The sequence below is a fragment of the Ailuropoda melanoleuca genome, chromosome X (genome assembly GCF_002007445.2).
Source record: "Ailuropoda melanoleuca isolate Jingjing chromosome X, ASM200744v2, whole genome shotgun sequence".
Taxonomy (NCBI): domain Eukaryota; kingdom Metazoa; phylum Chordata; class Mammalia; order Carnivora; family Ursidae; genus Ailuropoda; species Ailuropoda melanoleuca.
The window spans coordinates 13,450,498-13,464,209 of record NC_048238.1 but is presented as its reverse complement, the minus strand read 5'-3'; the positions used below and the strand labels follow the sequence as shown (position 1 = coordinate 13,464,209).

The 13,712-nt window shown below is 41.0% G+C and overlaps 1 protein-coding gene across 2 annotated transcripts in view; it reads right to left on the bottom strand.

Moving 5' to 3' along the window:
• Nucleotides 1-2,592: 2,592 nt before the first annotated feature.
• Nucleotides 2,593-13,712, bottom strand: part of SYAP1 (synapse associated protein 1) — a 31,728-nt gene continuing 20,608 nt past the window's right edge. The window contains exons 6-9 of one of the 2 annotated variants that reach the window (XM_034649183.1): nucleotides 10,939-11,087; nucleotides 9,491-9,549; nucleotides 8,931-9,078; nucleotides 2,593-6,266 (exon numbers count right to left, since the gene is read on the bottom strand). In XM_034649183.1, coding sequence (XP_034505074.1) covers nucleotides 6,142-6,266; nucleotides 8,931-9,078; nucleotides 9,491-9,549; nucleotides 10,939-11,087 — 481 coding nt within the window. In that variant the 3' untranslated portion in view covers nucleotides 2,593-6,141. Of the gene's footprint in view, nucleotides 6,270-8,930; nucleotides 9,079-9,490; nucleotides 9,550-10,938; nucleotides 11,088-13,712 lie in introns of both variants that reach the window. The other variant, XM_002920141.4, reaches the window with a different exon arrangement.

The following is a 13,712-nucleotide window of genomic DNA, read 5'->3' as shown; positions in this document are numbered from 1 at the left end:
CTCCCACTTCCCCTGCCTGTGTTCCCTCTCCCGCTGGCTGTCTCTCTCTGTTAAATAAATAAAGCCTTTAAAAAAAAACTTGTAAAAAAAGATCTTCTCTTTATAATATTAATTTTAGAAGTCAAATGATGAAGGCTTTCAGAACAGCAGACCCCTGACTTGCCCTTCCCCATTTTCAATTCCCACTTCCCGGGAGCCATTGTTTTATTTTATTATTTATTAAGTTATTTCCCAGGAGCCATCATTTTAAACCTTTAGCAGTTTCATCTGTTTGCTTCTGTAGCTCATAATATGCTTATACCACTCTTGATGATTTTTCAGTTGTAAATTGTGGGAGAGGCCTCTAGTCGCCTACCCTATCAATTTTCCGTTTTTAGAGGGGGCGCCTTTGGAATTCCTGAGCCTTTCTGGGTTCTGAAACATCAAAATGTCTTCCTTACCACCTGGCTACTGTTGCCTGCTGTCCTGTTTTTGTTACTACGAATTTATACCTTTCTTTCCACTCCTCTACTGTCATTTAGTGGGGCTTGTGGGTGGAGTGGAGCTAAACGCATATATCAATCTGACATATTCAATCTGAAAGCCCAAGATATCACACATTTCAGAATATTAAAAACCACTTTGAAAACAATTAAAATAGTATCTATCTGGGCGCCTGGGTGGCTCAGTCAGTTAAGCTTCCGACTCTTCATTTCGGCTCAGGTCATGATTTTCGGGTTGGGAGATCGAACCCCGGGGTGGGGGGGTCCATGCTGGGCGTGGAGCCTGCTTAAGATCCTCCCTCCTCCTCCCATTTTTCTCTCTCTCCTGCTCTAATATATATATTAAAAAGTATTTTATAAAGGCCTCTCTTAAAATAAGATAACATTTAGGACATGAATGGATTTTAAAAACCAGGGGTACCTGGCTACCTGGAAGAGCACGTGACTCTTGATCTCCGGGTTTTAAGTTCGAGCCCCACACTGGGTGTAGAGATTATTTAAAAATAAAATCTTAAACAACCCCCCTTAAAAAGAACCCAGACAATTCCACCCTTTCATTTTTCTAAGGAAGCAACTGAGTGCTCCCTAGTTATCTTGCCCAAACAAATCTTTTTCCCCCAGGCCGCTTTCCCCTAGGCCCAGAGCTTTGCAATTCTAGCTGCTCTTCAGAACAACTCAGGAGTTTATAAAACAAAAAGAACCCTATGCCTGGACTGTACCCCCAACCAGTTAGTCTCTTTGGGGGGTGGGGCTTGGGCATCAGCATTTTTAAAGCTCCCAGGTGGTTCTCAAGCACAAGGTCACTGCCTTAGGCCATTCACTGGCTTAGCCGGTTCCTAAAGTGAGGTACTAAGGACTGTAAGACATGCATCCCATGTTGTTACGAAATGACTTTTGTGTGTTGTCCAGATTTAATAGTGTCTATTTTCATGCCTTAATTTCACAAGCACTCATTTTGTTAGTTCAATAAACAAAGAACACTACACTAATCTTGCTGGTTGAATTTTTAAAAATAAAGATTTTATTTATTTGACAGAGAGAGAGAGAGAACAAGCAGGAGGAGCGGCAGGCAGAGGGAGAAGCAGGCTCCTCACTGAGCAAGGAGCCCAATGCGGGACTTGATCCCAGGACTTTGGGATCATAACCTGAGCCAAAGGCAGACACTTAATCAACTGAGCCACCCAGGTGTTCCACATTTTTTTAAAAGTAAACTCCAGGCCCAATGTGGGGTTTGAACTCATGATGCTGAGATCAAGAGCCACACACTCCACAACCTGAGCCAGCCTGGTGCCCCAGTGTCGTATCTTGTGCCACACTCTTTTGGTAGAGGGATACGATTTAGCTCAGTTCCTCCATCATGTTTATACCCTGCAGTGTCTCCATGAGTTAATGTTGTTGAGTGATGTGGCCATTTTGCTGTCTCTGGATTTTTGCACTAAGTGCAATATGGCACAGAATATTATGTACTTACTGGCTATTTTGATGATTATAATGTGGATACTTTAGTGGTAGTTACCCAAATCCTCCATTCCGTTGAATTGATCTATTATCTCTATTTCCTAGGTCACAGATGTTTTATTTTTATGTATGTATGTATGTATGTATGCATCTAAGCGAGCTCTAGGCCCAGCGTGGGGTTTGAACATTTGAACTCAACCCCAAGGTCAAGAGTCACATGCTCTACCAACTGAGCCAGCCAGGTGCCCCTCAGGAAAAAAAGCCCCTCAGCTTTATTGAGAACTGGTTAACCTTGGTGAGTTTTAGCTATAGCCACAGGAGAAAGCATCATCAGTGCTCATCATGGTTATCAGGGAAGAACAAGACAGATCAATGTTACTATCACTACTGGAGGAGGGAAAAATCCTGCAGTAGCTTTAGAATAAAAGACCTGCTGAGTGGATAAGAATGATTTTTTAATATAAAGGACAGCCCACTGCACTTGAGGTGAAGTCTACAGTGAAAGTAAAATGTGTTCTTAAAACCCAATACCTTCTTCTCAAGGGAGTTTTAATTCTAATAGAAGCCTACATACCAGATAGCTTTGAAATATTTACAGGTCCTTATTGGAAGAGAATTTTTAGTTATTCAGGAAAAACCATTATAACATATCTTATCACTAAAAATGAGGTTTATTTATTCAGAACAAAGTGGAATATAGTTTTTTCATATTGGAAATAAATCAGAATCCACTGAGTAAATGCTCTTAAAAACTAATCATAGTTTAACAAATGAAATCATAAACGGCTTCATCTGAACAAATCCCTAAATGTAAAGACCAGATAAACAATTGATGATTTATAAGAAATATGTAACTGCATGTGATTAAAGCTTCATGAATATATGTCATCTGTCATGACTCATTAGTTTTCTAAGCACCATCATTTTTGGGTATTTGTAACATGTGCTTTGTAATTTTATTTTCCTATCAATATAGTCTGGAAATAATCATTTATTAAAAAGGCCTGTTCCCCCACCCCTGGAATAAAACTGATTATATAAACTGTATCAAAATTCCTACCAGTTATATTTTTCAAAGCTGAAACATAAATTCGCTAAAATTAAATGCACCTAATTTTTACAGTTGAAAAAGGTTCTACTTTAAAATGGAGGGGAAAGTCTATTACCAGAAAGAACCATCATCAAATTATTTAAATTATAGAAGCACATTCACAGTCCTGGTTTTTATACCAAAGTGGTCAAGGAGGGAAAAAAACTATTGCAAGTTGGATGTGATCGTAAATTTTGTTTTTTGGTTTTTTTTGGTAAACCTTTAAAATGTCCTAAAAGTCCTATTTGTAATAATAGTTTGTGAAAAACCATCTTGGCTACTGTAGGGCATCTGAAAGCACTGAGTTATAAGTATCATTGCTCCTTATCTCCTAAAAGATAAGGTTCTCTAGCTTAAATTTTCAAAACTTAAAATTGATATTTCCCACTTCGTATAAAAAGTTGCCACTTTTGCATATAACGAGTTTGTGACGTTGTAACTCAGCTGGCTGTGGCAAGAGCATAAGCTCCTGCTAAGACTGGCTGCGTCCTGGGACTTGACTTGCTTGCCATGAAGTGCTGTAACTGCAAAGAAAACAGTTTGCATTCTTGTATGATAAGACTCCAGGTACCTAAAACTGGCCTTAAAGACATAGTTTGGTTCCAAACTCTATTACTTTTTCAACTATTTTTATTTGATTTTATGTGCATGAACGTGCCATACATGGCCCCATCTATCCTCTATAGCCTTCAGGGAACATCAGCCCTCTGATGCGGCTCAAGAACCTCAGAGAAAGCTTGTGAACATGTGAAACAGTTCTCAGGGAGCCTTATCTCTGCGCTTTGTAGTGTTGACATTTTCCTCTGAAATGTGTGACATGAGAGAGATCTGACTTCGCAGGATTACTCATGGTCTCCATGGGAGCTTGGCTCCTCTTTATTTGGCAGTGTGGAAAGGAGAATCGGCAGCAGGAACGGACTGGAACAGCAGAGGAGGCATCTGTAACACCAACTAGAAAGACACCATCACCCAATGATGCTAGTGGAAGGGTTAAAAGTAAAAACCACCAGCAACCTCGACTGCCCTGAGGGCACTAGTACGTCAGTCCAATATGCCTCAAACTGTAAAGCCCGTTCTAATCCCTGGGGGTCTCAGTAACGTGCAGAGTCTGGGCCAGCAGGTCTGTGGCAGGGCCTGAGACCCTGTATTTCTAGCAAATCCTAAGGCAGGCCACCGCTGGTTCCTGAGCCACACTGTGAGTAGGGAGGTATAATCCCCACAGTGTGAAGCTTACGGGTTTTTATGCTCAGCACAGCTTGTTGGCTATCCCCCAGGCATGTAATAAATACTTAGAAGTTTTCCACTTAACATGGTTACAAATTATTTTTCCCTTTAAAAGAATACACTTCGGTTACCTGTATCTCTTAAAAGAGCAGAACATTTTACTCCTATTTGAATCATAAAAATACAGCATAACTGTATTTTTATGTTGTGTATTAAATCTTACTTTAGCCTTTTATTTTCATAAAGCAATGCACAATTAGGTTGTTTTTAAATGCAATAGGAGTATCACGTAAAGTTGATAGTAACAACTATAACACGTCTATTATCATTTTAGGGTTGTTGTTGTTGGTTTTTTTTTTTTACTTTCTCTGAAACCTTTGCTTTTTTGTATTTATTCAACAATGTGAATTTTAGTACATATACCAAGAGCCAAGCACTGTCATATTCTGATCTGCTTACATCCAGGACTTTTAGCTACTTAAAAACATTTTACATGTTTCTTTCCCTCCAGAACACTCTACTTTAAAAAACACCCAAACTTCTTCCTTCAATAGGATTATTTTAGAAGTTGCCAGTCATCATCTCTGAACCCAAACTCAGTAATCAGCAACTGTGGCACCACAAGTGGAAATCCCTTGATAATGGGGTCAGTGGTTTCATAGAATACATGAATTTATTGCTATAACCCAAGGGATCCTAGCTGAGACAGTCTGGCTCATTCACAAGTGTGTACACCAAGCTACAAATGAGAGTAAAGCTTGGACGCACACCTAGTTCTCTCGTTGATTATACCTTTGCCAGAGGACCATGGACTAATTTTTATGGTATCAATTTTTCCTACAAAGGATTGTCTTAATTCTATTCCCTTTTATGAAATAAAGTTTCCTTGAAAAATATGAATATTCTAGGAAGCAAATGCCTCGGAAGTGTTCGGACATTAAGCCACCTTGTTCTTTTAAAATACCATATCTTATGAGCATGGGCCTGCTGGTGTAGCAGAATACAAGCAGGACTGAGCAGTGAAGTTCCGTAAGTTGTGCTAAGAGGAACACAATTTTATAAGGACAGATGGTTTAATTAAGACAAACAAAGCTGAAACATTTATACGTGGTGATAATTTAAACAAAAACGAGAGACTAAGGTGAATGGGCTTGTGAAGGTCATTAATACAAAAAGGACAAAAGGCCCCGCTTTCTACAAAAACTGTGATATGGAATTTAGGAAAGCAACAATATTAAATGTGGTATAGTTAAAACAAACAAACAAACAAGAAATGAAGAAAAGGCCTCAGAGAAAAACAAATGTTTTTGCACAGTATTTCTCAACATCAAATTTTGTGATCTATTAAAATCAACATAGTTATCTTACCTTTTGGCTTCTAGGTGGAATTTTAGAAAATACCTAGCAAGAAAATAGTCTTGAAAGTGCTTCTTCTTAAGTTCTTTGGTACAATTTGGTCATTTTGATAGTTATCAATCCATTAAGTAAGAACTTCAACATACACGTATCAGTGAAAATGCAACAAGTACAAATGTTTAGAAAAAAACAACTGAAGAATAAATTATAATTCTGACCTCATGGAAAACAGAACTCTAAAATTTTACTTGCATTTCTGCAGCAAAGACATCCACAGTGACTACACGAATATCTCTAACTAGATTTATATTAAAGAAATATTACATAAAACATCCCTTTTTGATTATTAGAGTAACTATTCTATATGTTTTTTTAAAAGCAAAAAAGGCAAATTTCAGCTTGAAAAAAGAATAATCTTGAATTTCATAGTTATACCCATCTTTTGTGCCTTCTGATTCAGCGAGTGTCGTCATTTAGAATTTAATGTCAGTCACAGAATGTTAACCATTATTCTTTTATTTCAGGAAAGAGCTAATTTTCCTCCTGCAGCATTTTCTCTATTTCCTTATCCCAGTTTTCATCTCGTTTCTCAGATTCTGTCACCACTTCATATTCCTGAAGTTCCTGTTGTAGTTCTTTTTCCCAATCTGCAGAATCTTCTGAAAGAAACAAATGAGAAGGAAAAGATTCTCTCTGAATTCACAATGCTGGTTTCAACAACTTGGTCAAGTATAATTCCCTGTGGAAGTCCTAGCCTTGGTAATTTTTAACATCTCAAGCTTCCTCGCTGTGTCTGTTCAGAAAAATGGACCAAATTTTAACAGTAACTGAAGGGAAATATGATTAGAAAGATAAATCGGGTAAGTGCTGTACTACTGGGTATTATTTTGATTTCTAAAACCTCTGCTTTTCCTTATATTTAAATGGACAGTTGATAACTAATATTTGGTTGCAAATTAATTTTTACCACTATCAACAATGACCATGGTAGAAAAAAACAGCTAACGTTTCTTGAGCACTCAATGAGCTGGGCACTGTGCTAACTGCTTTCTACATATCACTCCTTCCCCCCCCCCATCTTTAGAACAATCCAAGAACTAGATACACTGCTGTACATTTTACAGGTTGGAAAACAGAGGCTTAGAGAGGTTAAGTGACTTGCCCAAGAACACACAGCTTGATAGCAACACATCCAGATGGAGCCAGGCTTCACAATCTGTGCATAAGCACTTCAGCGTCGTCTCGCTAGAGTGGCAACGGATACCAGAACCTGAAGTCAGGAGGTCTTTTGATGAAGCCTGGCCCTGCACACTGGGCTCCATCTAAGCTCTCATGTTCCTCTTCTGCACTGAGATTCAGAACTGCAACTTTCTGCTTAGACCCTCAATATATGTGTGTATGTGTACATATATGTATGTTTGGAGACGATAAGACATCCGCTATGTGGTGTTATAAAATAGAAAACAAACCAGCTATTTAAAAAGTAAAGCTAAAATTCATTTTCATCTTTTTTTTTTTTTTAAAGATTTTAAGTAATCTCTACCCCCAAAGTGGGGCTCGAACTCACAATCCTGAGATCAAGAGTCACACGATCTGCTGACTAAGCCAGCTGGGCGCCTCCCTTTTCTTCTTTTAAAAACAAATCTTGGGACGCCTGGGTGGCTCAGTAGGTTAAGTGTCTGCCTTCAGCTCAGGTCATGATCTTGGGGTCCTGGGATCGAGCCCTGCATCAGGCTCCCTGTTCAGCGGGGAGCCTGCTTCTCCCTCTGCCTGCTCTGCCTGCCGCTCCCCCTGCTTGTACTCCCTTCTCTGACAAATAAATAAACAAAATTAAAAAAAAATAAAAACAAACCTTAAATTTAGTAGCTATATAGAAAACAAAAACCCAATGTTTTCATTTTTTTGGCAGCAGAGACTCAAGGGGAAGGACACCACCAATGTCACAAATATTTATTAGGGGCTTACTGGGTGCCAGACTCCATGTCAGGTACTGTGGGATGACCAAAACAAGGTGTAACTGCCCTTGAGGAAAACTTACAATTTAGCTGCGGGGCCGAGACAATGAATACATAAAAGAATATTATGTGGTCCAAATTATAACTCGGGCAGGAGTTCAATGAAAGAACAGCTTGCCCAGAGCAGCCAGCCAGCACCTTATGAATCCCGCCTCAGGGCAACTTCCAGTTTCCTGCGGGGTCTGTGCTACTAGCCACCACCGGCAAAAAGGGAACCAGCGCACAGGCCGCTCTAGCTGTTGCCTACAACACAAGGGACTCTTGCCCCCCGTTCTTCCGCGGTGGCCAGCAGTCATCTCTATCAGAAACAGATGGGGGAGGGAGGGGTCTGAGGTAGCTAGTGAGCCCAAGTTTTCACTTCCCCTCTGGCCTCTCTTTGCCCCAGAAACTCTTCCTACCTCCTTCCTTCCCAATTCTTTCCTCCAGAGTCCCTACACAGTGTGCCATCAGGGTTCCAGTTCAACTCTGGGAGGCTAGTTTTCTCACGGGTGCTCTCTGTACAAATGGGGGAAAGCCGGCTTCCTGAGTACATTGTAAGTCTCAGAAGTCTTCATGAAACACTCTTGGTTTGATGATGATTAACCCGAGCCTTTGCTTTTCACCCAGTAGAAAGCCACTCATTTGTCCTGATGTGCCAAAGAAATCAGCCGCCCCCACCCCCAGCTTGTACTTTGTCGCTAATTATTATTCTTTTAAAGGCAGCATGCTCCTTCCCGAGGCAATGCTCTCGTGGCACAGAGCAGCAGGGCAAAGAATCTTCTACACCTAAGTACAAAGTCAAGGGGCGCCTGGGTGGCTCAGTCGGTTAAGCATCTGCCTTCGACTCAGATTACGACCCCAGGGTCCTGGAATCGAGCCCCATGTCAGGCTTCCTGCTCAGCAGGGAGCCTGCTTCTCTCTCTGCCCTTCTCCCTCCTTATGTGCACATGCTCGCTCTCTCTCAAATAATAAAATCTTAAAAAAAAAAAAAAAGTATAAACCCAAGTAGAAGGTTAGAGGATGGTGTCTCTAAGTGAAAGGGTGTGCACTCTTTGTCACCTGTCGCTGGCTACATGTTCTTGGGGCTGAGGTGCCTTGGACCAATCACTTATCCTCTCTGGGCTCAGCTTCTCCTCTCTACACTCCTGTGCATGCTGAGGCAGGGGGATGTGAGATCTTGTCATGTGTGCTAGAATCCACCTTCTAATGGGGAACAGAGAAGCAATTCTGACGCAGAAGTTACTGTGTTTGTATATCTGCTTCAGAATGACATTTTCTACAATCGACTTCGGAATTGGAAAAGAGCACAGCTATTTTGTCTGGTACCTTCTAGAACGGCTGACTCCTCCTCCTTTTTGTCAAGAACCAGTTGCTCCATTTCCTTCCTCAGATCCTCCTGATTTAAGTTACAGGCATCAAAGGCGTCACTGACAAACTCAGAAACCCCTGGACTGGTAGAAATCTCCTCTTCATCCTGAAATGCAACAAAGGAGCTCTGGGAATGGTTTTCTAAGCGGCAGTTAGCGCAGCGTCCCTTTCGTCTCCTTCCTCCGCTAGTCAGATGCTCACTGCTCTCCAGCCTTCTAACCTGCGTGGCTGCTTGGGAACCAGATGAGCTACCACCTGAATCCATTATGCTCCCTCACAGTTTGGGTCACTCCAGTCACTCAGTCCAATTCCTGAGAACACATCTAAAATGACTGATACCAGGGAATCGCCTCATGTCTCAGCTACAGGTCCCTAAGTACGCAAATGCTGGACCCCTCTTCTTCAAAACAGATAAGACCCATATACTTAAGCAGTTTCAAATGGGATCTGAGATACTTAACACAGAGTTACTGCATTTCCAGACATCAACTACTAGGTACAATGTAAAACTGTATTACCTCTTGAGTTTTAAGCTGAGATTTGATTACGACAGGTGGCGTTTTGGGCCGTACTGCCTCTAAGAAGTGAGAATAAAAGAGACAAAAATTGCTTGATTCAATTCTGAATACATATTATAGTAACAACTAAAATATCCACAAGTACGACGATACTAAATAATTTTCAGAAATGAGCTTTTATGTTATGCTTCCAAGAAATAGCTAGGTGAGACCATTTCAACTCCTTTCTTTTGGGAATTTTTTTTTATGTCATCCTATTTGATGCCCCTCATATAAGATTTCCAAGCAGGAAATAAATTTTGGCCTCAGTGTTAACTGAAATCAAATTCAGGAATAGTTCTGCTCCGTCTTTTAGGATAATGAGAATTCAGTTATTTATCAAATTTTCCATTTGTCACGAATGCTAGAAAGCACAAAGCAAAGTGCAATGCTCAATCACAGCTTCCCCTCTTTCTCCTGGGCCACATTTTCTATCTTATGAACCTTACTAGGTTCATACTAGGCATACAGTCTTTACTGAATCCTGTCTTAAGCCCATTTTGTGATACAGGCAGTATCTGGTAAAACAGCATTTTCTAATAAAATCAATGAAAATAAATAGCAAAGAATAATAGACAATTGGGATTCTTTTCAACACCCATATGCAAAATGCCAAATTTTACTGTGCAGAGCAACTTCATTACATTTCCCTGACCCTAAATGCAATGTCAGGTTCTTTTCTAGTGGTCTGTACAACCCGTGCCTTAGGATACATGGTTTTGCATAATTATTTAAAATTTCACGAACAGGTAAGTCTCTAGTTGTAATTAGTACCCACACACAGGTGTTCATGAAACGTTAAGATTATGACACAAAATATCCTTCTTCTTATTTTTTAATACCTTCCTTATTTGAATTACTATTACAGATCTTAAATTGTTGCTGGTATTATAAAACACTAGGGGTCAACTGTCATGATAAGAGTCCAATGTGCAGCGTAACGGTGCCTAGGTGTGAGCTAGACACTGGTAACTTGGCATGGAATGGAGCTCGGTTCTGCTCTACAGAGTACAGTACTAGGGGAACATCGGCTTGAAAGGAAGGCAGAGAAACAAAGAAAAGCAGTGGACTGAATCCGTAGAGGACAGAAGGTATATAATGTTACATGGTAAAGGGCAAGGAAAAAGATGGGAAAATGACTAGTGACCGAGGGAGAAGTAAAAAGAAGTAAAAACCCCGAAGACCAAGAAAAAGAAGGCAAGGGAAAGCAAAGCTTGGGGAAGATGTGAGAGCAGGGTCAGAGAGAGGGCAATGAGAATGAATATTCCTCTGGAAAGAGTTTTCCAGAAGATGACAATGACATTTTTGGTACCTACAAGATGACAAGCTCATGAGAGTCTCTAAGAGTATTTTAAAAGTAACTTTTTTTTTTTTTTAATTACACACAGTGAAGTCTTCTCTGAATATACCTGTCAGTGGCAGGTCTTCCTCAACGCCATGGTTCTTCTCCTCCTTCCCAGAGGCCTGCTGCTGGGCGGCCAGGGCTGTGAGCTGAGCTGACTGCTTAATCAGGGAGACCCGGTAAAAGTAGTTCCTCCAAAACACTTCTTCCTTCACGCTTTTCAGGACAGACAATAACACATTTGAGAATGCGCGCAGCGCATACAAATGCACGTGGGGGTTATTTGTTTTAGTGGAGGTGGGAAGAGATTTTTTCAGGGCATTTTCAAATCTGAGTGAGGCTCAAAGGAGATTCTCACTTGCTTTTGAACCGGAAGCTGTGGGACAGGACAAAAAGAATAGCTCTCTTCTCCACAGCAGCAAAAGGTAACTCACAGAACACAGATGAAACCTCTGCATTTCTTGGGATTTCAATGACACCAATACCGCCCTCAGCAGAGGCAAGCAGGTACTGTTGTGAGACAAGCACTTTAACCTGGGAGACTGCAAGTGCAGCCGGGACTGCACTGTATTTGCTGTTTACCAAACAATTAAGAGCTTTCAAGCAGTGACAAGAAAGGATTGTGGGTGCTGTTTGTTATGAAAGGCAATGTCTGGCAGCATGCAAATAACTAGCAATCAGTACGAGTTAGCAGTGAGGTGGGAGATGACTGATAAGAAGACTGAAGTGCAGTTCAACCTGAGAACCTTCAGTGGTCCTCAAACTTGTCTGCATATGAGAATCATCTGGCAGGGGGTGCTGGTGACCAAGTTGGGTAAGTTGAGTGTCCACGTGGGGCTGGCCTGGAATGGGGAGTGACAGCCTGAGCTGGGAGAAGAGGGTGTCTGAGCAGGGGAGGGGGTGGTGGCGAAAATGGAAGATTGGGTACACGCAGGGGGTTGACCAATTAAATAAAAATATTAAGGATAGTGCAAGCCAAGTTTCTCGTGGTCAGAGAAGGGAGTTACAAACATTGAAAGGGAAAATTCTAGAATGATCCCTGTTGTGAGGTAGCACCATGAATACATGGTTTTCATTCAACAGGGATGCAAATGAGTGTATGTGTATATACATGAGCACACAAATATTCCCTAGCTCTGACCACTGAGTGAACCAAGGAGTAGTGACACCCCAATAGCAGTGAACATGACTAGTGCTCAGATCTCGGTGTCTGTACACCATTTTCCACTAAACTGAACCAGAGCTCTCTGGATAACTGGCCAATTCCAGGGTTATACAGGAGAGAATAAGATGAGCCTGGACTACTCCATACAGAAAGCAAGGAAGCACTTAAAAGAATGATGAGAATGAGTCAAAAAGACACAGAACCCAACCTCAATGGGCTCCCACTGGCCAAGCTGGTGGTAATATGAGCATCAAAATAAATAACGAGAGCAACAGACTATAACCATTGCATAAAACAGAACCATGAATCTATACAGATACAAATAAATACATGAATACATTCAAATTCTGATGAGGAACGGAATATTTTTACAGAGTTCAAAGTACCTCCCCAGAAAATACTTACTAACTTCAAAGAGGAAAGTGGTAACTTCACAGTCAATAAGTTTGGCAGAAACCCCCTTCATCAAGTGAAGTGACCAAAGTGTGGACAGTAATGGGATAAAATGGCAGTGTGCACACCTGAAAGGACGCAACAGACTGAAGGAGACTGACGGGACACGAAAACTAAATGCAACATGTGAGTCTGCACTGGCCCTTTTGCTAAAAAGGACATTGGGACAAATGATAAAACTTGAATGGGGTCTGAGAATCAGATGTCAATAACGCATAAGTGACCATTTCCTGATCTGAATGGTTATGTAGGAAAAGCTTTGTTTGCAGGAAATGCGCACTAAAGCAGTCAGGACTGATGGAGCATCAGGTCTCAAGTGAGTGAAAAAAAAAGTTTTTATGCTATACCTCCAACCTTTCTATATAAAGGTGTCAGTGCTTAAAAATAAAAAAACGATGACTATGCCTTCCACAGAGAATTAAATAAAATCTTGAGGGTGGAAAGCAAAACAAAACTCAACAAAAAACATACAATGTTCACCCCTATTACCTAACTAGCAAAGGCTTTGGTGACCTGTGGAGTACGTGCAGGGCTTTTTTTTTTTTTTTTGCCTGGAAGAGTCCCTCATTTTGTGTTCCCAAAACATTTTGCTAGTAGAAGTGACAAAATGGTAGCAGAATGCCTCTCTACCTGTTGGTTTACTTGAAGGGATGCGAGGTCTTAGAATGGGGAGACACTTGAGGAAGAAATCATGACTGAAAAAGATGTTGAAGGAGTAGAAGAAAATCAATGAGAACTAAGCGAAAAATCTGAGTCACAGGCTTACGGATGAAGACAGGACTTGCCTTAGGTAAGACGTAAGAACACACGGTTGTCACATCTGTGAATGGTGAAGCTGGGCCAGGAGACTAGCTTTTTAAAAGTGACAAAGGCTAGGGTTTTTTCTTTTCTTTTTTTTAAGAAAGGGAGTGCGGGAGGGAGAGAGAATCTTAAGCAGGCTTCACACCCACTGTGGAGCCCAATGTGGGGCTGGATCTCACAACCCTGAGATCATGACCTGAGCCAAAATCAGGAGACAGACACTTAACCAACTAAGCCACCCAAGTGCCCCAACAGAGGCTGGCTTTTTTAAGCGACAGAGGCAAAATACAAGATTATCTACACAGGCCAGGCTAGGTAACAAGATGACGTGCTGCTAGATGCAGCCCATCTTTTCTTTCATTAATTCCACCAATATTTACTGAGTGCCACATGCATCAGGCTCTATCCGGGTGATTCAGGGA